Source organism: Leptopilina boulardi, unplaced genomic scaffold, assembly GCF_019393585.1.
Source record: "Leptopilina boulardi isolate dan_hultmark-lab unplaced genomic scaffold, ZJU_Lbou_2.1 LbouV2_373, whole genome shotgun sequence".
NCBI classification, from domain to species: Eukaryota; Metazoa; Arthropoda; class Insecta; order Hymenoptera; family Figitidae; genus Leptopilina; species Leptopilina boulardi.
The window spans coordinates 169,572-197,087 of NW_026137944.1; the positions used below are offsets into that span (position 1 = coordinate 169,572).

At 30.7% G+C, this 27,516-nt stretch overlaps 1 protein-coding gene across 1 annotated transcript; it reads right to left on the reverse strand.

Moving 5' to 3' along the window:
* Nucleotides 1-8,419: 8,419 nt before the first annotated feature.
* Nucleotides 8,420-14,855, reverse strand: LOC127287826 (uncharacterized). The gene is made up of 2 exons (XM_051314947.1): nt 14,645-14,855; nt 8,420-8,705 (listed from the first exon to the last, which is right to left on the reverse strand). The coding sequence occupies exons 1-2, from the start codon at nt 14,845-14,847 to the stop codon at nt 8,429-8,431; spliced, it is 480 nt and encodes a 159-aa protein (XP_051170904.1). The 5' UTR covers nt 14,848-14,855; the 3' UTR covers nt 8,420-8,428.
* Nucleotides 14,856-27,516: the final 12,661 nt, after the last annotated feature.

The following is a 27,516-nucleotide window of genomic DNA, read 5'->3' on the forward strand; positions in this document are numbered from 1 at the left end:
GAATACGTGAGAGGTATTATTGGCCTAGAATGCGAGACGAAGTTACAGAGTTTATTCGCAAATGCAAGAGTTGCTTTGAGAATAAACTCGCCAGGGCTCGAACTCGTGAACCTATGCTAATAACAGATACCCCTGCTCAACCTTTTGACAAAGTGTCATTAGATACCGTGGGGAAGCTTCGAACCACTCCTAACGGCAATAGACATATACTAACAATGCAGGACAATTTCAGTAAATATTGCATTGCGGTCCCCATTCCAGACATAAAAACAACCACCATTGCCCATGCCATAGCAGCAAACCTCTTTTCTGTATATGGAGCGCCTCGATGCGTCCTCACAGATAGAGGAGGTAGCTTTATAAGTTCCCTAATGCGGAAACTTGAAGGTATCTTTGGGGTAAAACAACTTACGACTTCCGGATACCGCCCTCAAACTAACGGAGCGTTGGAAAGAAGCCATATTGAATTGACGGATTATATTAAGCACTACGCTCAAGATTTTGACGATTGGGATCGTCTACTTCCTTTTGCAATGCTCAATTATAACACGTCAGTTCATGAAGCTACAAACCTAACCCCATTCGAGTTAGTTTTTGGACGAGTAGCCCGGATCCCTTCCTCCCTACCACTTGGACCAGAATTAGAAACCTATGGTTCATATCTAAAGGATCTCGTGGTCCGATTGCACGAACTTCAAAATCTGGCAGCCGATAAGCTTAAAGGAGCAAAGCAACGCTCCAAAGAATTTTATGACCGAAAGTCAAGACCATCGAAGGTCAAGGTTGGCGACCAAGTCTATACCTACAAAGAGGTTAGGACAAACAAGTTCGACAATCGAGCTAATGGTCCGTACACTGTTGTAGGGTTAACCCAAAACAATAATGTCATTTTAGAAGATGACAATGGCGAAAGATTCGACAAACGCAAAGACAAGGTGATGGTTACCTATCTTTAACTATCACCTTCACAAAAATTTTGTTATTAACATACAGTCTATTTTTTTTAGAAAACAAAGATGTACTTGGCACACTACTTAATCGTTTTGTACCTCTCTAATTCGATTATCGTGAAGGCGCAGATCAATCCAGTTCCAATAGGACCAATTGACGGCCCCGGATACCAGATTACCCCACTTGACATAAGTAGTGGGATATATTACGAGTATTCGGGAGAAGTAAGAAGGTCAGTTAGTAATTGGAGGATCAGCATCTTCCTGGACATCGGCAAACAAGTGAGGCATTTCGAGGATTTGAATTACAAACTGAACGACGTGAAGCAGCAATGCTTTCCAAAAGAAGAATGGTGCGGAGTCCGAATCGAATCATTTCCCTGGGAGGACCGATGGGAAATAGCTGCAGACCTACAACGAGAACTGCAGCGGCAAATAGAAGAACTAGAAAGAACACGCCAGAATCTTCCTATATTGGTATCATCACAATTTCGAGCTCGGCGCAGTGTTCCCCTTTTTGGATTCCTTGGAAAGATTGCAGGACCCATCGCTGGTGTACTAAACTATGAAGATGGTGAACATTACGAAGCAGTCATGCAAGAATTAAATGAAGCACAAGCAAACTTATCACACCTTGTTGGAAAGCAGACACATGTGGTTAGGTCTCAATTGAGTAGCTGCCTGCAATAACTCGCCGAGCGCTTGGCCGATCGCTCTAACGCCAGTCAAACGTTCAAAAACGTGAAAAAAATGAAAAATCAACATTTTGATTTTTGAAAAGTGCAATCTTGTAGGAAATAAGATGGCGCATCTTTTTTTCCTTTGAGTTTTTTTTGTAGATCAAAAAATAGAGTTAATATATGCAAAACACTTAAAATTTTTATTTCACAAATTTCATTCAATTTTTAAACATAAATCACAGTATCTTTGACAAATTTCAATGAATCTTATTGAAAATTAACATACATACGTATTTAGGTCCATAGAAAACGACAACATAATCAAAAATATTAAAATCATCAATTGTTTATTTATAATTAATTGTAAATGAAGACTTGTCAATAATAATGTTTACTTACCTTTGTCGACATAAAGTGAGTGGGGAACTTCAGAGTTGAAGAAACTTCCAGTGAGACATTTGTTTATCATAATGTAAGGAAGTTTTTTGTAAAATATAAAAACAATTTATCAACAACTTTAGAAAATATAGAACGTTTAAGAAAACATGCGCGACGCGCTAGCGAGTCTCCGCGCGGAGAATTACACACAAGAGTTGTAGAGGACCGAAAATACAGAAACAAATATTGTCACTACATTCTTAGAAATGTTTTTCAAATAAAATATGTGTTAATTTTATGATAATGCAAATTAAATTTAAACAACTGTTTTTTTTAATATTTACTAAATAATCAATAGTTTTAAAATATTTTGGTGCTTGTATGTACTGTTTGTGCAGTTTGCAAATAAGTTTTTTAATAATTAATATTAAGGTATATCTTTATTTTCTGTTTCTTTATTTTTTAAAGAAATTAGAGTATTGTTACATATCAACAGTGATGTATATTATTTATTGATTGCGGCGTTTTTACGTCTATAAATTTATTCTTGTCATCTCTTACTAATGTTATCACTTTTTTTATGTTTTTCGCTTCAGTCTTAAATTCTATCACAGTTTATAGTCTTTTTGGAATTACTTCAGGTACTTTCTAGTTAAAATAATACTTTTCACATAGTTTTCTTTAACAAATAAAAAAATAAACTTATATAAATGATTGTAATGATCTGTTCCTATGACCTGATAACTTAACTTATTTTTTACACGTTCTCGTTTTAGATTTACATTCAGTCTTGCGTTTCTTTGTAGGTATTTCCACATCATTTGATTCTTTCGATGCTTTAGTTTTTTTTCGCTTTTCGGGTACACTCGAGGCTTCTGGTACTTTTGATGATTTCGAAGCTTTCGGTGCTTTTAATGTTTTAGATACAATCGAGGTTTTACAAACTTTTCGTTTCGGTACTGTTAGTGCTTTTGATGCACTCGAGGGTTCAGATACTTTTCGGGCGTTTGGTGTTTCCGGTAATTTCGCTGCTTTCGGTAGTTTCGAAGCTTTAGGATTTTTCGGTACTTTCGATTTATGACATACTTTCAGAATTTTTGGTTCTTTTGTTACTGTAGATATTTCTTTTAATGACGATTTATCGATGAAATCATTCAAAAAATTTTGACCATTTGGAGTTAAATATTTAATTAATGCCTGAACGTCACTCACTTTTACATCACTGATACCAACTGAACTTGCCATTTTTGCATTTAGTAAATCGTCGAAACTTAAATCAGTGCGTAAAAAAAAATCTTTTGAGAGTTCATTATTTTTATAATCGTTAGAAAAATGTATATTGCCGTTCGGAAAGTACGAAATTTTTGTTGCATTTCTAATGTTCAAATCTTTGGGGATCGAAATACATTCTTTTAATACAGATTCAAAATCTCGAACATTCACATCACCTTCTTTAATTATTGTGAAAGGTGGAGTTTTTGAATTCTTTACAATTTCAATGTACTCTTTGTCCGTTTCTATTACTTCAACTTTTTTTTTCTTTTGACCGTAAACGCCGAAATTACGATCACACGAGCTGTAAGAATGCCCACAGACCGGATATACGTGATGTATGTCGATATCTAATTTTCTGGAAAGCATTGACAAAAAAGACATTACCAAGTAATTTTTATTTTGTCCTCCACAACTGTCAGAAAACAAATTAATTTTATTAGAACAATCTAACTCAAGTTCTCGCATTATTGCTTCGTAGAGGAAGTTACACACTGTATTAGCGCCTTTTTTTAAATTGCCTTCCATAAAAAAGAACATATAACTTCTTTTGTGCTCCCCAAAAACATGGACATTGAAAACATGTAACCAAAATAAGCGCTTATAAAATTGCTCTGAAACAGGGATTTTCGGCAATGGCAAGTTTTGCCCAAAATCAAACTCTAAACACAAAGCATTTTTATCAGCAAGCATAGCTTTTTTTAAATTTTTATAATCATCCACGTTTTCTTTATGAGTTTGAAATTCGGCATTAACTTTAACATTATTTCTGTTTTCAAAGCAAAGATTGCATACGTCGGTTCGTGGCTTTTTGAAGCTAAAGTTTAAGTTCTTATTAAAATATTTCTGATAAGTTGACCCTGTGATTGGAGGATTTGAATCGCCTGTTTTAGTAGTATAGTACTCCAGAAAAAGTTTATATAGCTTTTTTACATCAAGATCAGAATTTTCAAAATATAATAAACTTGTTTTTTCAAGAGAGTAATGAGAATTAGAATGAGGGATTAATAAACAATGATCATAAATCATTTTCTTTAATTCATCGGTTAAAAGTACATTCTGATTACCATGTTTTCCACGATTATCTTTTAAGGAATCATTGTTTATTAACTTTTTTTGAATAGATGCAAATCGACCTTTCTTTATATCCAACAAATTACACAGTAACTTTTGGCAAATTTTTAAACGAGTAGACGAAAAGTTAAAGTAGTACTCCCATGATGTGACGATACCTTTGTACTCAGAATTTTCACATAGTACTTTTTTCCTCATTAGACTGCTTAACATATAATTTTGTGTTTTGTAATCTCCGGCATTTTTCCAAAAAGAGTTAAAAAATTGTTCCTGAATATCTGCATCGATGTTTTTAAAGCAAATATTAATACAGCATTTCTCAAGAATTTTAAATGTTTTAGCGGGAATTACTTTTTTTGATTGTGAAATGTATTCCCTACCCTGAAATATTAATGTTATTTTATAAATACTATATTAAAAATTCTTCAAACAATTTAAATATAATTATCCATAAGACTAAAATAAAGAAAACAAATAAAATAATTAATAATAAATAATAAAATTATAAAAAATAATAAAGCAACTAAAATAAATACAATAAAATAAAAAAACTAAGATGAAAACACTAATTTAAAATATAAACGATAAAATAATAAAAAAAACAATATATGTACCTGATTTTTTGCTAATTTTGATTCATTACGCTTCCAGCTAATCTCATTTCTTGTTTTATATCTGCCACAATTTGTAGGAACTTCAAAACACATTTTTTAAATAAATAATATTCATCGAATTAACGTGCTACCTAACTGTCATAAGACTGGAGACTTACTAAATTCAGAAATCTTGCATTTTTATTTTTTTCGAATAAAAGTAAACAGATAGTATGTTGGCTCCATTTTCAAAACATAATATATCACAACATAACATAACGTCCTTTTTAACTCTTGTGTGCAATTCTCCGCGCGGAGACTCGCTAGCGCGTCGCGCATGTTTTCTTAAACGTTCTATATTTTCTAAAGTTGTTGATAAATTGTTTTTATATTTTACAAAAAACTTCCTTACATTATGATAAACAAATGTCTCACTGGAAGTTTCTTCAACTCTGAAGTTCCCCACTCACTTTATGTCGACAAAGGTAAGTAAACATTATTATTGACAAGTCTTCATTTACAATTAATTATAAATAAACAATTGATGATTTTAATATTTTTAATTATGTTCAATAAGATTCATTGAAATTTGTCAAAGATACTGTGATTTATGTTTAAAAATTGAATGAAATTTGTGAAATAAAAATTTTAAGTGTTTTGCATATATTAACTCTATTTTTTGATCTACAAAAAATCTCAAAGGAAAAAAAGATGCGCCATCTTATTTCCTACAAGATTGCACTTTTCAAAAATCAAAATTTTGATTTTTCATTTTTTTCACGTTTTTGAACGTTTGACTGGCGTTAGAGCGATCGGCCAAGCGCTCGGCGAGTTATTGCAGGCAGCTACTCAATTAGAAAGTCTGCATAGTCAGGTGCAACATCACGACGAAGTCTTGCAGGAACTACACCAATCTTTCGACACCCTGAACAAAGAACTAAATGGACAATTTAAACATTCTGAATTCCAAGAATACTCCAAACTCCTGGACAAAACACTGGCTGCCATAAAATTGGGACTTGATCACAACATCCGAACGACGGCAACAATGCTAGACGCAGTTCACGATGCTAGAAGAGGACATCTTCATCCTGGAATTTTATCTTCAGAACAATTGGGACCTATCCTCAACGACATTAGAAATAACGCCACTGATGTTATCTTCCCCATACCTGGACCCAAGGTCAGCGTTGATGAATTAATTCAAGTAGCCACAACCAGTATTCTATGCGAGGACCACAAAATCAAAATTTTGATAGACATTCCTCTCCTGGAACAAGATAAATATGCAGCATTCAAACTACATCCACTGCCGACCCTTCAAGGTGAACTTGAAAATGGATCCGTCAGGGCATACGTGAATCCTGCATACGACTACTTAATCGTTGACAAAGAGCAAAGAACCTATCTCTTACTCAAAAATGAAGATTGGGAAAATTGTAGAACAACGACATCGTTTCATGCATGTCTGAAAGGATCACCCATTTATGACCTTCAGAACAGACCAATCTGTGAGGTATCGCTGATGACCAATCCCACGGACGAAGTACTAAGATCCTGTGATATCAGAATTACCTCAAGTTTGGAATCTTTTTGGAAACCTTTGCGGACCTTAGCAGCTTGGCTCTATTCCGTGGCCAAGCCGGAAGTGTTACTGATAATCTGCCACTCTGCTTATCCGATCAAAATAAATATCACAGGTACTGGGATAATAAGGCTAGCCCCAGGATGTTCAGCAAAAACAAAAGATATAACCATCCCAGCAACAGCGACTCAGGTAGGCCAAACGGAGATTCTATATGAACCCGAGTTACACCTGGATCTAAAACGGATTTCAAGTATATTTTCTACCTATTCCCATTTAACGACTACGATGGAATTTGAAGAGAGCAGCCGAACAAAATCAAGGATTTCCAGTTTCGAGACCAACTCCAAAACTCTAGAAGAATTGGAGCAAAAGTTAGAGGATTTTGCGATGCAGCGTAAATGGAAGAACCATCAGTCCATTCTTGTTTATGGATCATATGGAGGATTGATTCTTCTCAGCATCTTCATCCTTCTTCTCCTGTGTAGAAACTCGGTCGCCAGAAAGATCAATATTATCACTAGTAAACTAAAAAGGGATGAGACCAACCCCCTTCCGAAAGAAGGTTACAATTTAAGGAATCAAGATGCATATTCAAGTGTTCGGAGATCTAAGGAAATCCCATCAACATTAGTGAATCTGGAACAAGGAATAGAATTCCCGGAGACGACCTCAACAGCTGACGAACTTGTGTCACGCCATCAACTATCGACTCACGAAACGATCGAAAACACTACATCAACAGCCCGATCCTGACACCTAAACTTTAAGAGTTTCGAAATTTCGAAAATATCATCAACAACATCATCAAAAACATCATCGACAACATCATCACCACCCGCCATTAGTGTCAGTTTACCAATGAAGAACTGCTTAAAAAGGGTAATTGTATTGCCCATACAAAAACTTCAACCAGTTTAGTTGAAGAATAATATAGTATGCTATGCACAAATTTTACCTATATATATATCTATGTGTATGCATGTATATGTATGTGTATATATATCTAATCAAATTTTTTTTTCCTGTTTCGATTTTTGTTGTTGAGTTTTATCTTGCCTTTTTTTTACATGAAGGCCCACGATCGATTTCTCTAATCAATTTCAGCACCGTCAGGACAGGTCCTAGCACATTCTCATGTAAATAAACAGAGAACTCTCAGGGAGGGAGGCTTACGTGGTCTGACCGCCGAACTGCCACTTGGGCCGCCCTCAATAATTTGCCAGACATCCTTTCCTACCACGTTGTCAAAGGACTGGGTGCAGATGTGCTCTAATGAGACATCATCACCTGTCCAATGAGTTGTGGGAGTTTTGGGTCAGTGCCTGGTTGATGGAGAGGCCGATCGTGGAAAGCTTTGTAAAGGTAAATAATAGTGTTGACGGGTGAACTCCACCCGATATTATTATAATTGTTGTCGTCATTAATTTTCGAAGAATAGAGAGAATAGAATAATTTCACCTACCTTGTATCGAAGCTTCTAAACGTTGAAGGTTCCCCCCCCTTAAGTTCCTAACAAAAGCTATGCTTACAAAAAGAAGAAATTGAAAGTTATAGCATGAACAGTTAAAATTGATTTTAATCAATCCTAAACTAAATTGTTTTTATTATACAGAAGGGAACCAGTGTCGCTGGTGGCTCTGAAATTGATAAAAAAAAAAAAAAGAAAAAAAAAAAAAAGAGAAAAAGGGAATAAAATTAAAAAAGGAAAGCTTTTATAATTAATTTTCATTTATTTAAAGAAAGTTGCCTAAAAAAAAAAAAAAAAAAAAAAAATTTAAAAAAAAAAAAAAAAAAAAAACTCACCATATAGTGTGACTCCTGTCAGCAACCCACCAGCCCTGAAGAACGGGGAAGTCCCCCATCGCCTCTTTTATCAATGATGGATCAGCAAATCTAGACTAAAAAAAAAAAAGAGAGAAAAGAGAAACATATAAAATAAAAATTTAGAGGCGAGCTGATGGTGTGAAGTGAAAGTCTACTCACAGTAGCCCAGAAACCACGACAGACGTATCCCCGGGTACTCTCGCACCAACGGTACTCTTGGTGCCATTGGCTGCGAGAGTATTGCTTCTTGGGGCCACTGCCCCGCATGGCCGGGTCCAGCCGCCAAAGCGCCTGGTCATCCTGACGAACAGGCGCCCGCCCCCAGTCGCCAAACTCCACCAGAAACCTTTCATTAAAGAATGTACATTTTTGGGACATCATTTTTACAACCATTAGAGGATAATCGTAATTTTCTTAAGATTTCCAAAAAAAAAAAAAAAAACTTATAATTCTTCCGATTTTATTGCTAAATTATAATTTTTGAATTTTATTACAAAATATAATTTCTTTAAAATTTTATTATAAACTTATAATCTTGCAAATCTATTATAAAGTTATAATTTTCAAATTTTATTATGGGATTGTTGTTTTTAGGAATCCTATTCTAAAGTTTTAAAGTTTAATTGCAAAATTATAACGTTCGAAATGTAATTTCTTTAAAAAAAATCTGTAATAGACTTATAATTTTTCGGATTACATCAAATTATAATTTTTAAAATCTTATTATAAAATTATTATTTTCAAAATCCTATTGTAAAAATTTTAATTTCAACAGATTTTATTGCTAAATTATAATTTTTGAATTTTATTACAAAATATAATTTCTTTAAAATTCTGTAGTAAACTTATAATTTTTCGGATTACATCAAATTATAATTTTTCAAATTTTATTATAAAATTATTATTTTCAAAATCCTTTTGTAAAAATTTTAATTTTAACAGATTTTGTTGCTAAATTATAATCTTCGAATTTTATTATGAAATATAATTTCTTTAAAATTTTATTATAAACTTATAATCTTGCAATTCTATTATAAAGTTATAATTTTCAAATTTTATTATGGGATTGTTGTTTTTAGGAATCCTATTCTAAAGTTTTAAAGTTTAGTTGCAAAATTATAACGTTAGAAATGTAATTTCTTTAAAAAAAATCTGTAATAGACTTATAATTTTTCGGATTACATCAAATTATAATTTTTAAAATCTTATTATAAAATTATTATTTTCAAAACCCTATTGTAAAAAAAATTTTAATTTTTCGGATTACATCAAATTATAATTTTTCAAATTCTATTATAAAATTATTATTTTCAGTATCCTATTGTGAAAATTTTTAATTTCGACAGATTTTATTGCTAAATTACAATTTTCGAAATATAATTTCTTTAAAATTCTATTATAGATTTATAATTTTTCGGATTACACTAAATTATAATTTTTTTTTAAATTCTATTATAAAATTATTATTTTCAAAATCCTATTGTAAAAATTTTAATTTCAACAGATTTTTATGCTAAATTATAATTTTTGAATTTTATTACAAAATATAATTTCTTTAAAATTTTATTATAAACTTATAATCTTGCAATTCTATTATAAAGTTATAATTTTCAAATTTTATTATGGGATTGTTGTTTTTAGGAATCCTATTCTAAAGTTTTAAAGTTTAGTTGCAAAATTATAACGTTCGAAATGTAATTTCTTTAAAAAAAATCTGTAATAGACTTATAATTTTTCGGATTACATCAAAATTATAATTTTTTTTAAATTCTATTATAAAATTATTATTTTCAAAATCCTTTTGTAAAAAATTTTAATTTTAACAGATTTTGTTGCTAAATTATAATCTTCGAATTTTATTATGAAATATAATTTGTTTAAAATTTTATTATAAACTTATAATCTTGCAATTCTATTATAAAGTTATAATTTTCAAATTTTATTATGGGATTGTTGTTTTAGGAATCCTATTCTAAAGTTTTAAAGTTTAGTTGCAAAATTATAACGTTCGAAATGTAATTTCTTTAAAAAAAATCTGTAATAGACTTATAATTTTTCGGATTACATCAAATTACAATTTTTAAAATCTTATTATAAAATTATTATTTTCAAAATCCTATTGTAAAAATTTTAATTTCAACAGATTTTATTGCTAAATTATAATTTTTGAATTTTATTACAAAATATAATTTCTTTAAAATTCTGTTGTAAACTTATAATTTTTCGGATTACATCAAATTATAATTTTTCAAATTTTATTATAAAATTATTATTTTCAAAATCCTTTTGTAAAAATTTTCATTTTAACAGATTTTGTTGCTAAATTATAATCTTCGAATTTTATTATGAAATATAATTTCTTTAAAATTTTATTATAAACTTATAATCTTGCAATTCTATTATAAAGTTATAATTTTCAAATTTTATTATGGGATTGTTGTTTTTAGGAATCCTATTCTAAAGTTTTAAAGTTTAGTTGCAAAATTATAACGTTCGAAATGTAATTTCTTTAAAAAAAATCTGTAATAGACTTATAATTTTTCGGATTACATCAAATTATAATTTTTAAAATCTTATTATAAAATTATTATTTTCAAAATCCTATTGTAAAAATTTTAATTTCAACAGATTTTGTTGCTAAATTATTATCTTCGAATTTTATTATGAAATATAATTTGTTTAAAATTTTATTATAAACTTATAATCTTGCAATTCTATTATAAAGTTATAATTTTCAAATTTTATTATGGGATTGTTGTTTTTAGGAATCCTATTCTAAAGTTTTAAAGTTTAGTTGCAAAATTATAACGTTCGAAATGTAATATCTTTAAAAAAATCTGTAATAGACTTATAATTTTTCGGATTACATCAAATTATAATTTCTTTTAAATTCTATTATAAAATTATTATTTTCAAAATCCTTTTGTAAAAAAATTTTAATTTTAACAGATTTTGTTGCTAAATTATAATTTTTGAATTTTATTACAAAATATAATTTCTTTAAAATTCTGTTGTAAACTTATAATTTTTCGGATTACATCAAATTATAATTTTTCAAATTTTATTATAAAATTATTATTTTCAAAATCCTTTTGTAAAAATTTTAATTTTAACAGATTTTGTTGCTAAATTATAATCTTCGAATTTTATTATGAAATATAATTTCTTTAAACTTTTATTATAAACTTATAATCATGCAATTCTATTATAAAGTTATAATTTTCAAATTTTATTATGGGATTGTTGTTTTTAGGAATCCTATTCTTAAGTTTTAAAGTTTAGTTGCAAAATTATAACGTTCGAAATGTAATTTCTTTAAAAAAAATCTGTAATAGACTTATAATTTTTCGGATTACATCAAATTATAATTTTTAAAATCTTATTATAAAATTATTATTTTCAAAACCCTATTGTAAAAAAAATTTTAATTTTTCGGATTACATCAAATTATAATTTTTCAAATTCTATTATAAAATTATTATTTTCAGTATCCTATTGTGAAAATTTTTAATTTCGACAGATTTTACTGCTAAATTACAATTTTCGAAATATAATTTCTTTAAAATTCTATTATAGATTTATAATTTTTCGGATTACACTAAATTATAATTTTTTTTTAAATTCTATTATAAAATTATTATTTTCAAAATCCTATTGTAAAAATTTTAATTTCAACAGATTTTATTGCTAAATTATAATTTTTGAATTTTATTACAAAATATAATTTCTTTAAAATTCTATTGTAAACTTATAATTTTACGGATTACATCAAATTATAATTTTTCTTAAATTCTATTATAAAATTATTATTTTCAAAATCCTATTGTAAAAAAAAAAAAAAAAAAAAAATTTTTAATTTTTCGGATTACATCAAATTATAATTTTTCAAAATCTATTATAAAATTATTATTTTCAGTATCCTTTTGTGAAAATTTTTAATTTCGACAGATTTTACTGCTAAATTACAATTTTCGAAATATAATTTCTTTAAAATTCTATTATAGACTTATAATTTTTCGGATTACATTAAATTATATTTTTTTTTTAAGTTCTATTATAAAATTATTATTTTCAAAATCCTATTGTAAAAATTTTTATTTCAACAGGTTTTATTGCTAAATTATAATTTTTGAATTTTATTACAAAATATAATTTCTTTAAAATTTTATTATAAACTTATAATCTTGCAATTCTATTATAAAGTTATAATTTTCAAATTTTATTATTGGATTGTTGTTTTTAGGAATCCTATTCTAAAGTTTTAAAGTTTAGTTGCAAAATTATAACGTTCGAAATGTAATTTCTTTAAAAAAAATCTGTAATAGACTTATAATTTTTCGGATTACATCAAAATTATAATTTTTCAAATTTTATTATAAAATTATTATTTTCAAAATCCTTTTGTAAAAATTTTAACTTTAACAGATTTTGTTGCTAAATTATAATCTTCGAATTTTATTATGAAATATAATTTCTTTAAAATTTTATTATAAACTTATAATCTTGCAATTCTATTATAAAGTTATAATTTTCAAATTTTATTATGGGATTGTTGTTTTTAGGAATCCTATTCTAAAGTTTTAAAGTTTAGTTGCAAAATTATAACGTTCGAAATGTAATTTCTTTAAAAAAAATCTGTAATAGACTTATAATTTATCGGATTACATCAAATTATAATTTTTAAAATCTTATTATAAAATTATTATTTTCAAAATCCTATTGTAAAAATTTTAATTTCAACAGATTTTATTGCTAAATTATAATTTTCGAATTTTATTATAAAATATAATTTCTTTAAAATTCTATTGTAAACTTATAATTTTTCGGATCACATCAAATTATAATTTTTCAAAGTTTATTATAAGGTTATTATTTTCGGGATCGTATTGTGAAAATTTTAATTTTAACAGATTTTATTGCTAAATTATAATTTTCGAATGTTATTATAAAATAATAATTTTTTAAATTTTACTATAGAATCATTATATTTTATTAATTAATGTATATATGGGCAAATCCACAGAACCGGCCGATTTCATGTTACTCATATATTTTTCTATTTTAGAAGTATTATATTAATTATTTTCATACTTCAACCATTTTGTAATATCTCTGAGAACCTATTGAAATAAGAAAATTGAATAAATGTGAACCTTCTAGTCTTTTATAAAAAATAAAATCGAATTAAGTAACTTAAAAAATGAAATTTACGGTGTTACTCCAGGTATAAATTTTAATTCTTATAGATATAACTTGTTCGGCATAGATCCGAACAATTCCAAACTGTGGTGAATTATAGTTTACTTATTGAAGAATGTTTTGAAAGTAATAAAAAATATGTGCTCTTAAATAAAAAGAAATGATAGTCGTTGAAAGTAGCGTTACTCATTATTTTATAATAATGAAATGTCTATACATTTTTGTAAATATCTTTTGCGGCGATTATTCGATTTGAATTTTTCAAATTGGAGCTTATTGCTTGTGAACAGACGAACAAATGTATGTATCATAGAATAGAGTGCAATCAGAATTAAAGAAAATATTCCAATAATTATCACTCTATGTTTAAGCGTGAACCATTTTCAACTTAGCCTTTTTTCAGTAGCACAACTACAGGATAAAATATGATGAGTTGAAAACATGTGTGATTATATAAAGACATTATTATAATTCTTGTATGCAAACGCCAAATTATATTTTCAATTTATAACGTCTAAAAATTAAAAATAAAAAAAAATTTATCGAAATTTAACTAGTTAATCGTGAAAAATGAATTATCCTTTCATTTGTTTTATTTTCAAAGTTATATCAAAATCGATGTCAATAATGTCAGTTTGTTGGTTAAAATAGTTAATATCAAAATTAGTAAGTAAACAATTTAATTTACAGAAATAAAAAATTAAATGCTAATAAATAAAATATATAATAAAATATGATAAAATATAAATAATTTATTTTTGATAATTAAAAAATTAATTATTTGTATTTTATCATATTTTATTATTCAAATTGTTTTGCACATATTTCAAACAATATATAAAAAAAAACAAAGAAATGCCATTTTTAATTATAATTTCCAGAAGAAAAATAATATTTTCGTTTTTGGCTTTTAACTCAAACGGCATTAAAATAAAATGAATCACGCAAGAAGATAATTGTTCTTGAATATATTTTAAAGAAAGTAAACCATAAATAAAAGGTGTGCTTGCTATTTGGAAAATTTTCATCTTGATAAGTAAAAATCGGCCGGTTCTGTGGATTTGCCCATATATATAATCGACTTACCCCCTTTCTCCTCCAATTTTCCCTAAAAGGTTGTAAACCCGGATGCACGCAGCAATTTTGCTTATGCGCCCCTTTTCTTCCTCATCCGGAGCACGTTCCACTTCCTCCGGGTCAGTTGCCGGCTTCATGTTCTTCACCTTCTCAAGAAGGGCCAACAATCGTTTTCGATGGTCGGATGCACCACTTCCCACAATTTCACACATAATTTTATTTTTATTACTATTTTTTTTTCCTTCTTCACTTCACCCACTCCCGGTTCGCGCGTGTTAACTATTGAAAAAAAAGGGAGAATTATTCTTTACTGAATATAATGGGGATGTTAATCGCGTAGGAACAACCAGCGAACTGACTGCGGGGACCTGCGTCTGGACCGCGGAGACTGCACGTGCAGCTCCTTGGTCCTTATCAGTGAAACCTGATACTCCACATCCGATTCTCTGGCACCAACGTCCAGACAAAGAATCAGCATAAATTCTTTATAAAGGAAAACTTAATGATTCTATTCTCTCGTTTTTTTTTGCATATGTAATTGTTTACTAATTTTTTATATTAAGCCCGATTTCGTTTCCATCGCTTTTAGTTTTTGGGGACAAAAACGGGAATATTCACGGTGGTTTGTCACGGTGGTACCTAAAAATTTAATTTTTTTTTTGAATTGTGCTGAAATTTACTTTTCGTAAATTTTAACACAATACTTTGATAATAAAAATTCAATCGTCAGCATAATGCGATGGGAACGGACTCGGGCCTTGTTCTTGGAATGTTATGTGAGCACATATTATTATTATAACTATTTAGAATAAAAATGTAAATCGCAAATATCACCAATAGATATATGTGCATTTACTCTAATATAATTTCAAATGTCTACGGGCATTTATAATTAAATATAACCTTAAAAGGTGAAAATCATTATATATATGAAATATAATCGACAATCTTTGAATTTAATGTTGCAAATGTTGCGAATGCGTTAACGAACATTGCGGCAGCGCTCCGAATGCGTTGGACGTTGCGGCAATGTTCCCAAACCACAATTGTAAAAATTAGCAAATGGGAATGTTGCAGATGTATTAATGAACATTGCGGCAGCGTTCTGAGCGCATTAAACGTTGCGGCAATTTTCCCCACTTAAAATTGAAGAAAATAGCGAACGGTAATGTTGCGAATGTTGCGAGTGCGTTAACGAACATTGCGGCAGCGCCCTGAGTGCGTTGGACGTTGCGGCAATGTTCCCAAACAAAAATTGTAGAAGTTAGTAAATGGGAATGTTGCGAATGTGTTAGTGAACATTGCGACAGCGTTCTAAGCGCATTAAACGTTGCGGCAATGTTCCCCACTTAAAATTGAAGAAAATAGCGAACAGTAATGTTGCGAATGTTGCGAGTGCGTTAACGAACATTGCGGCAGCGCCCTGAGTGCGTTGGACGTTGCGACAATGTTCCCAAACAAAAATTGTAGAAGTTAGTAAATGGGAATGTTGCGAATGTGTTAGTGAACATTGCGGCAGCGTTCTAAGCGCATTAAACGTTGCGGCAATGTTCCCCACTTAAAATTGAAGGAAGTAGCGAATGGTAATGTTGCGAATGTTGCGAGTGCGTTAACGAACATTGCGGCAGCACCCTGAATGCATTGGACGCTGCGGCAATGTTCATAATTTAAAATTTAACGGAATTATTGATTGCAAATGATAACAGCGGATACCTTGTTTTGTGAGGCACGATATTATCACTTGCGGGTCTAAAATGAGTATGGATAAGTACAGGAGCCACATTAGAAATTGGACTTCTCGCGAAAAAAAGGGATATAATAATAATAGTTCAAATAAATCTACGCGATGAGCTTTTCCTTGAACGAAATTCTTCAGCTTCCATGCTTTCTTACTCTACCCCCCCCACTCTTTTTTTTATAACGTATTCTGGGCCTAACAATCATACATGCTCATGACAACACAACATCAAAGTTGTAATTGTCGCAAATAAAAAAGGGGTAAAAATACCAAAAATCAAATCATTTTCCAACAAGGAAAATTCATAAAATAAATCCAAAAGACAACAAGTCTTTTCAATAATAATTATGCTTGATTTTATTAAGTGCATATTATTATATTTGGCTATACCATTAAGAAAATAAAAACTCAGCATTATTGGCATAGTAACAGGCCCAGAGCTCACGCCTTGTTCACGTGTTAAAAACCCTTAGTCCACAAAATTTTCCCACCTGAAGTCTCTAAACGTTCATATAAAAGTGCATCGCGGAAGTCAATTAATGGCAGTACAACTCTCATTCGCGAGTCAGCTCTGAAATTTTTCAGAGGCATAAAAACGATTTTGAGACGCCGGGACTAAGCCCGTCCGTGAGTCGGATTTTCAATTTTTACAATCCACTACATAGATAGTGATTAAAATTGGACGGACGAAAAGTTAAAGTAAATACTTCACGCCGACGAAGTCCAACGGAAGTCGTCTTTAATAAAAATCCAGTAATTTGAATAAAATCAAATTATTGAATTTTTGTCTTTTTGACCGGCCAGTCCGCACGTGTGGTGCCTGCGCTGTTTAGATTCGGTGGACCCGTGAGTGCATTTTCGTGCTCTACCAATAGACATTCTCGCGCTTTGCTAAGTGTGTGTATTTTTCCGCCCGTCGGAAAGCAGCTCGACGCCTCGCCCTCGTTAGCTTGCGACGGTATAATAAGCAGTAGAGTAAGTTTTAAAACATGTATCGTTCCTTCTTCTTATCTTACTGTTTCATTTTTATATTCTAAATTCAAGATTTCTTTTTATAAAATAAATGTATAAAAGGGTCTTAATTGTTTTATTGTGTTTTATCCCTTAAAATTCAATTTTCGAATAACGTAACTTGGCAGTTTCTTTTAAAATAGGATACACGATCCCATAAAAATAAACGGAATTTTTAATTTCGGCAGCTTGGTGCCTCCAGGACATAGAAAATAATAATTTTTATAATTAATATTTTTTCAGTTCGTAACAACCTTAGGATAAACTACGATTCATTCAACCTTATGGTTTAATGAATGCTTTGAGAAAAATTTGAATAAATTAATATCAATTAATTAATTTATTAATTATTATAATATAATTAAATATATATTTATTAAATATATATAATTAAATATATTAAATATATAAATATTTAATATAAAATAATTATTAATAGAATTATTAATTAAAATTAATAAAGTAAATATACATTTTTAAGTCATTATTGTAGGATTTATATCCTTCAAAAACTTGGTCAGCGTGAAGGTCAAGCGGACCAAATGGTCCAGCCCTGGATTTTAAATATAGAGCCTTGATTTTTTATTCTATAAATTTTTTTTCATTACCTTTTCAATTATATATATATATATATTTGACTTTGATTATATTAACAAAATACATATTAATTGTATAACGTCATGAAGCAGAGGATTCTAGAAGGCCGCATGAATGTTCTATCATTATAATGATTCAAAACAAAAGATTTCCTAACTCGAAATGGGTTGGCAATTTGTTAGCAAGTGTTAAGTTAAATATGAATTTAGTCTAATCTTTTATATAAAAATAACATATTTTTCATCACATTTTGATATTTTTTTAAAGTTAAGGGGTTAAAAAAAGGGTTTTTCAACTCGAATCAGGTTCGCAATTTTTTTTACACAGTAGATAGTATAAACAGTAAAAACTCATAATAAATTTTTAACAATAAGGTAAAAGGTTAAAATTTTAAAATGTGCCGATTTGACAGTCTTCAACTACTCGTTTTAAAGAACTCAAAATTGTAAATAAATTTTTTAGACTTTAACCAAATAATTATGTTAATTTCGAATTAGTTAAAATAAAAAAAACGATTAAAAATAGAGCTGATAAAAATCACCAATTTTTTTTAAAAATAAGAAAAATCTGATTTTTTTATTTAAATAAAATTGTTTTTATTTACATCAAATTTTTTTAATATTATTTTTTAAATATTTATTTTTAAATGATTCGTTTTTTTAGTATTACAAATGATAAAATCAATAATGAAAGCGTCAAATAATACTTGTATTTTTATTAACAAAGTATTAAATTTTAGTTCAAAGCGCTTAAAATAAAATAGTCATTATAAAAAAGAGTAAAAATGAGGACAAATTTTTCAAAACCAAATAAATTTATATTTTTTCATTATGAGAAGTTTAAAGAAGTGACATGTTATTTCTTATTTTTTTACATCTTAGTTTAATATATTAATATATTAATTTTTTAAATTATTTATTTTAGTTTTAAAATATTATTACAAAATAAATCACGATTTAAATCATTGCAGCCCTGATTAAAAATGTTTTTTTTAAACTATTTTTAAGAAAAAAAAAAATTCAGTTATTTAAATGTGACAATTGGACAATCTTCGGCTATTTGATTCGAAATTGGAAATAAATTTTACTACAGACTTTAATCAATTAATTTATGTTAATTGACAATTAGTTATACTAAACAAAGGCATTAAAAAAATTATTTAGCGACTTTTAACAATAAGAGAAAAAATTTAATTTTTTAATTGTGTCTGTTACTGACGGATTTCTGTAATTTTTAATTTTTTTTGTTAAATATTATTTATTAAAAATAATATTTGTTATTAAAATATTGTAAACATTCTTCTCAAACATCAAATGTAACACACACACACATACATATATAAATTTTTCTAATCTTAAATATTCAATCATTAATTAAAATTTATTTAACAACTATTAATAATGTTGTTATATTTATTTTAAATTGTTACGAACCGAAGAAATTCTTAGTTTTTATAATTAATCATTTAGAACAATTAATTAAATAAACCATGGGCTCTTGAGATCGCCCGAATTTCAGCAGTCCTCGGAGGACCAACTGCCAAGATCCGAAGATCTTGTTTATTCTGTGAGACCGATTTATTCCCTGTTGCTGAGATTTTTAGAAATTAAAAATCTACCTCGTTGACTTGAATTATAGAATTTTCAAAAAGGATAAAGAAAAGGAGAAAAGTAAAGAGAAAAATAGGTAAGTTTAAGTTACAGTTTATTACATTAAATTAAAACAAATACAAAAGAGAAAATCCGCCTCTCTCACGCAATCTCGGTGGAAGGAAGATTTAAAAAGGATAAGGTATCAGTCGAAAGGTTCGAAAGGTTCGATACAACCTTACCTTATCGTTGTCTTAAACTACCGTCTGCACACTTGTAGACGGGCGTAATCACTTCCTACAAACTTCACTTCAAATATTGTCTTTGTTAATTATGCTAGATTTTTCTTAGGACCGTCGCATCGAAAACGGACGCGGGCTCTACACGATTCCGGCCGGTGTCACCACAAAATTATTATCACTGCAAAAAGATCCATTTTGACGATAATATTTTAATTCGACACGATTCCAAGCGGCCCCGTGGACTACGGGTATATAGAATTTTAGTTTACGTCCGACCAACAATTCTTGGGTAAGCACGCAAGAAAAGTTGTGTCCCTTTTACCGGACGGGCCCGTCTGGATTTTTAATCGATATATCGCGACTAATCTTCGCGATCGCCGAAACCGAACTGAACGTGGAATTATGGGCTGGAAACGCCTTATAGGTATGCTTATGGAAAATAAGTGGGAAAGTTTTGCTGAATTTGAAAAATTGGTTCATTGGTGGAAGAAGCTCAGGTCAAAGACTTGTGTTGCTACGCTAATTTTGTCGATTCTGCATTTGAGAGACAATTGCTCAATGCAGTTATATAGAAAATTAAATTCCGAAATAAAACAGTTTTGTTTTATTTTTAAAACAATGTTAATTTATAATTTTGTTGAATTTTATAGATTGTGAATTTATTGGAAAATGAGTTTTCCTTTAGAGGGAAATTCCAATGGTCACACAATATAAAATAATATGCCATTATATTCTCGTTGCAATTCCGGTATTGGGTTGAAATGATTTTGATTTTAATTCATTCCCAAAATTGGTCCGGAATTGATAAGTTGAAATGAAAATAAATAAACGCATGTGCTTTGATTCCAATAGCACATGTAGCGTAGCTTTTAGACCTGAGACGAAAGTAGGGAGGCAAGGAAAAGGAACTATGGTCAAGAGAATAAGAATGTAGAGGTGAGGTTGGATATGGCATACAGTGTAGCCGTCTCCAGTCCATGTTGGTATTGGTTCTCGTAGCCTATGTCTTACACGAGCGCGAGAGAGCCAACGTCCAATTTCATTGCGACAGCCATTAAATAGAAAAAGACGCGTAATGGTAGTGAATCTAAGAGAGAACGTCATACGGCTGAGTGAGAGCGCAATCGTAACGAGGTTGAGAGAGAAAGATTCGCAAGTAAAAAGAATCTTGTTTCTCTCTCGCGCAACTCCCAGGGATGCGCGGGGAGCCTTCACTGAACGCGTTCAGTGGGACCCCCACTCATCCGTGTGGAAAATATTATTTTAATTTCGATGCCGTAATTTTTAATTTCCAAATTTTCGTTCGATTAATTCCAAATTTTGTACCTGTTCTAATTTAGTATACTTATTTGTATATCTAAAATTATAATAATAAAATAGTTAATACAAAGACATATTTTTACAATTTCATGTTCTTGTATTAACTTTATATCCATTCCGCGAGGATGTCTATGGATATCCGATGACCCGCGACGCTGCGTAAGTTATCCGGATTTACTCCGATGTTTATTATTTGGGAACATCGTGACAAGGCTTATTGGATTTTAAATAATTAGTAGAATTAAGATTTCAAAACGGCAATCTTCTCAAAAATGCCGTTTACTAGTTATTCGCTAGTCATTCGCTAGTTTATAGGTTGGGAACCTTACGAAATGGTAATTTGAGCTCGGGAGGACCTTTGGAGTATGAATATTATAATTACATAATTTAATTTTGTTTAGTTTCTGAATTATTTATAAAAATTGATAATGAGCTCGCCGCAAGGTTCCTATGGTACTGCGATATTCGGGAGCCTCGTATCGATGTTCCTTTTTAGCAAACAGGTCATTGAATATCAAATATAATTTTAATAATAATAATAATAATGCAGGGTAATGTCAATGACCCATGTTGAATTCAAGGGTTAAAAGAAAGAATTTTATTTCGAAATAGAGTTTACTGAATGTTTCGCAATTATAAAAGAGCAATAGGTATATAATTCGTTATACCGGGGATGCTGAAGCATGAAATTCCATGGCGATAGCGCGGGTCTTGGACTTGCTGTCGGAAATAAAGCGAGTCCAAGACAATTGGAATTTAAAAATAAAAAAAAGATTAATTTAATATTAATTTAATATTAATAAATTAATTGTAATGTTACGACGTTACAAAATTCCGAAATTTATGGTGTGATCGTTGCCACCGAATTATTGTTCAGGGAGTCTTATTTTGTTTTTCCCGAAGAGCGGATGTGTTTCCTTCAAAAAGGCGGATGAATATAAAGTTTAACAACCACTAAGAGTGGTAGAAGTATTATTTGTTCCCTGCAGTAAGGGTTGAAATTCGTCGAGTTTGTTTATAAAAATAAAAGCGAATTACCCACAATCTGTGAAATTGATTATCATATAAAAGTTTATAAAAAAAAGGAATTGAATCATTCAGTATAAAGTGTCATAAATGGTATAAAGTGTAGATTCAGCTAAAAATCTTAAGTGTTTTATTAAATTCACAATTTTTTATATTTCAAATTATCTTTAGAGAAAATTCAGACTTGGTGAACCCAATGTTCTGAATTTTAAAACGGATTTTTGAAATATTGAAATAATTGATCATAAAGTAATCGTGCAAATTTATTGGAAATAAAAAGATATAAAAATACGAGTGTTGAAACTCCACCGAGCTCAAAAGTAATTTGATACTTTTCTGTATCATTTTAATTATTATTATTCTGGTGAGTTACTCTGAATATTTATTTTCTAATTGGAAAATACAGAATCTCTTTAAAAAACATTCACATCACACACACATTTTTTTACACATACAATTGATTATTTTGTTGTCTCGATTTTATGAAGGACAAACTATTTTCGTTTTATTATTGAATATTTCTTTCATTTGATCATTTTGCTTTTTTTTATTGAAATAAACCTTTCTTTGTGAGACTTGAATTTGTTCAAGTAGCTTAACGTAAATGACTTTTTAATTGTAAACATTTTTTTTTATCAATGATCAAACTGGGAACTAAATGTACACTGTTTGGGGGTTAAGTGAATAAATGTAATATTGTTTTGTGTTAATTCAAGTTTTGATTTATTTAATCACCTTTTGATGTTTTTGTCTCATTTCTATTTTTAATCATTTTCACTAAAATACCGTCTATCCGGGGGTATTGAAATAAATAATATTCTAAGTGGCAGTCCACTACCTCAATCTAACTTTGTTAGCGAAGAGCAATTTAGGCTTTCCAAATAAGCGGAATTGTTGAATAATAAAAATTAGTATTCTTTCTAAATATTTATTATTTTTCGTTAAATTGTCTATTTTTATTTTTCTTTTGTTAATTAACATCCGTCTCTAACAAAATGGTGGCAGCGGTGGGATTTGTCGCTCATATTTTTGAGAAAATGATTTAAGAAGGAGAGAAATGAGAGATCAGTAAAGAGTGAAGAAATAAATTTTCTTTCTAAAAATGCACATGTTTTAAATGCACAATTACAAGTACACACTAAACACTGAGAATTAAAAGGATGAAAAAATGATGAAATTGAATTTATATACCATTAACAATTATTGAAGTGAAAAATTTATTTATTGTGTCGATGTTGTGATGTTTTAATTTTCAGAGAAAAAATTTTTTTTTTTTGGGTTTTTGTCAAGTGCGCGAGTAGAATTTTTGTTTATTTTTGTTTGGTTCGCTACCGTCGAACTACCATTGCATTCGGCAAGCTCTGGTTTCTATAAAAATTCGGGAAAAATTCGTCGACTTAACCTTGCCGGAAGTGTGTAGCCACTTGGACAAGTCAGAGGATTAAAGTACGAGAAGTACAAAACGCGAATTTAAATTTTTGTTGTTGAATTAAAAATTTTTAATGTTTAATTTTTCGAAATACGAGCACGAGAGTAAATCCGAAAAACAGAGTAAAATTCGAGAACAAATCTTATCGAGAAGAAATATTAGTCCAGAAAAATTTGATGCGGTAAAAAGACAATTATTCGTGGAAAAAGAAAAAATCAAAGATATGCGTTCAGAAAATAATTATACTTCATTAGCACAATCGTTGCGAAAGTTGAACATGTCGAGTTAATTAATCGACTTATTTATTTGTTGCGAATTCAATGACCTACAGTAGCTAGGTAGTTTACGGGGTTAGTGTGTTCGTCATATTACAAAACACAACGAGAACCGAGTCGCGGCCAGAGTGCTGAATCAGCAGAATATATATAGGTGAATGAATTAAAATAATAATAAAGGAAAAAGATACAATTTACAATGAGTATTTAAAAGGAAGTTTATTTGCGTTAATAGAAGCGAATTATTGAAATTTTATTGCGCGTTTAGATTTGAGAATTAGAAGAGATGATAAATAGTTGTTGTATTAATCGAACAGCAGTAGATGTTTGAATGCGATTTTTCTTTCAATTGCGGTAAAGAGTATAGAGAATACGAAATAAGAAACCGTGTCGTGTTACAGAGTTACACGAGTATTTTTTTTAAGGCATTTTTTTACGAAATAATAATTCAAGAAAATAAGAGTATTAGTTTTTGCGATTATCAGGAAGATGAATAATTTTTGAAAGATTTTTTTTTTTGTTTATTTTTGATTTTTGCGTTTTATCTTGCGAAAGACCATGACGGACCAGGAACGAAACGGGGATCGCCGTCAATCCGGTAATAGTGGCGACAACCATGGACACGCGAGTAACCCGTTCGCGGCCAATAGACGTGAAAATTTAAATGCAACTAGTGTAGCAGAACTGTATAGAGATAGGACAGATTTAGGGTTCCATTCAGTATTACCTCTTCAGCGAGCATTTATCGCAAACGGCGAAGAAGATGCTGGTTTTGCCGCTGCCCGATCTATCGCGGATACTTTGAATATACAAACTGCTCTAGAGCAGATGAGGGTTTTTGATGGAAGGAACATGTCGGTTAAAGATTTTATACAAGATATACTAATAGCAGCATTAACTTTCCCTCCTGAGTATGAAGGAACGTTAATTGCTTCAGTGCTAGGAAAATTGTCAGGAGCAGCAAGGGACTGCACCGACAATAAACAATTTGCCAGACTTACAGATATAATAGATTTATTGAAAGAAAGATTCGCGCCAGGGCAATCTTTTGAAGTATATTATGGGGAAATTATGAACTTAAAAATGTATAGGAATGAAAACTTAGTCGACCTTTACAATAGATTATTGAGACTACTTATCGGAGCAAGTGCGGCTTTGCGCGCTACGTTTGACGCTAACACAGAGACAATAACTATAAATGTGGTAAAGCATACTGCGTTAAAAACTTTTGTGGGGGCGGTGCCCGATGAAATTATGAATGCGGTAGATGCACGTGCTCCTAGAAATTTAGAGGAAGCCTACAGATATGCGAAGGCGGCTCAGGAAAGAAAAATGAAGCCCATTAACGGGGGTTATTCTTCGTATATCACTAATTATAACAACGATAATTTAGGGGTTGGGTCCCTACCAAGGGTAAGGCAAAATGATTCGAGAGATAATCGGGATTTTGAAGACAGAAGGGATAGAAATAGATATCAGGTCGTAAATCGGTCTAGGAGGGGAAGGTATCAAGATATGGGCAACTCCCAGCCCAGGTACGAGAAAAGAAACGATAGAAATTATAACAGAAACTATGGACAAAATAGTTATGGAGAATCCGAGGGGGACAATACAGGGCGCAGCAATGACTATGACGACCCTAGGCTTTATAATCCTAACGCGAGAAGGAATAATTGGGGAAAAAGGCAACAAAGTCCCAGCATATATGCACAGGATAACCGTTATAACACCAGCAGGTCTAAGGAAAATTGGGAAAATAGATACCCTACTGATTACGGGAATAGAGAAAGAAACAATTATCCTAGTAGCAGGACAACTTCGGTAGAAAGAAACAGCACTAACCGTCCTTTAAACTGGGAGCTAGCTCGTCGGGAAGACGCAACGACGAGCTCGAACGATCAAACGCGTCCGCCAATGGTACGTTTTCAGGAAAACCCGTAATTTTCAAAATAAGTGAGACAGTAACTGAATCGCCCGCAGTGAAATTACCGGGAAATTATTTGGTAGGGGGAAAAGGTAGTTTCTTCGTAGGCTCGGGGGCAGATATTAATATTATAAAAGCGGATGCTTTAACCCCGGACGCACCGGTCAAAACTTCGCAAGCTTCATACATGACAGGGGTGTCGAAAACAAAAGTTTACACTTTGGGTACAGTAGAAATCACTATATTTGACAAGGAATACATTTTTCACGTAGTAAAACCGAATTTTGGGGTGAAAACAGACGGTATTATAGGAAGACCCTATTTAAGGGAAGAGAGGGCGAATATCAATTTCTTTACAATTCATTAATAACAGCTTATAGGCCGGTGTAGCCGATTCCATTCATAGATCAGGAATCACAAGAAGCCAGACATAGTTTGAGAAAAGAAGTTAAGCCAGTGCCGCGTTTGTTTCGAATCAAAGCAGCTTTACCCGTTTGATTATGTGGACGAAGAGGAGGACATTTTTAGCAGTCAACAAGATAATCAGCAAGAAATTAAAGAACAAAGGGTTAAGGCAATTCTCGATAAAATGAATTTGGAAAGTTTGAATGAAGAAGAATTGAGTTACGTAAAAAATGGATAAATTTAGGGCAAGATAGATTTTTAGTATCGGGCGATAAACTGCCAGTCACGCCTTTAGTGAAACATTACATTCCACTGTCGGACGATAAGCCAATAAAATGTAGGCAATATAGACTGAATATGAGCAGGCCGGGGCCAAACTTTTAGCAAAAATTTACGGAGATGATATGATAGTAAATTCAAATTCAAGCTACAATTCACCCGTCTTGATAGTACCTAAAAAAGCAGACAAAGAGGGAAACAAAAAATGTAGATTAGTTATCGATTTTCGCGCGTTAAACGACAAAATGGAGGGGGGCATGGGGGCCCATGGGTATCAAAAATGCGGCTCCCACTTTTCAAAGACTAATGGATAACGTTCTGACGGGTTAAAAGGGACCAGAATTGTTTCTTTACTTAGATGACATTATAGTATTCTCTGCCACGTTGGAAGAGCATGATAAAACCATTATCCGCTTATTAGAGAGAATAAGAAATGCTTATTTAGCCCTACAACCGGAAAAATGCGAGTTTCTGCGCAAAGAAGTAGCTTACCTAGGACATGTAGTAGGGGAGGACGGAATAAAGGCTGACCCAAAGAAAATAGAAGCCATAAAGGATTTTCCAGCTCCAAAAAATCAAAAAACGATACGTGAATTTTTAGGTATCACTGGTAATAATCGGAAATTTATAGCCAATTACGCTAAAATCGCTTAACCTTTGTATGAATTGTTAAAAAGGACAGAATTTTTAAATAGGACGCGGAAGAAAAGAAAAGTTTACGGGCCTTAAAGAAAGCTTTGTGTAAAAATCCGATTTTACAACATCCGGACTTTTCAAAAAATTTTAAAGTTACTACGGACGCATGCGAACATGCTATTAGTGCGGTAATCACACAGGAAAAAGATAGGATGGATTTGCCAGTTGCATTCTTCTCAAGAACTTAAGTGGGAGCAGAAAAAAACTATGATCCGACGGAAAAGGAATGTTTAGCTGTAATTTACGCGTTAGAAAATTTATGGCCCTATTTACATGGAAGGAAATTCATACTTGCGTGCGATCACGAGCCATTAACAATCATAAATGAAGCTAGGAATCCGACATCACGT

What these genes read in the sequence shown, in the direction of transcription:
- LOC127287826 (XM_051314947.1), bottom strand. Translation starts at nt 14,847, where the DNA reads ATGTGTGAAATTGTGGGAAGTGGTGCATCCGACCATCGAAAACGATTG. An exon ending in AAAATTGGAGGAGAAAGGGG is followed by an intron (nt 8,706 to 14,644) that starts GTAAGTCGATTA and finishes CTTTAATGAAAG; the next exon opens with GTTTCTGGTGGAGTTTGGCG.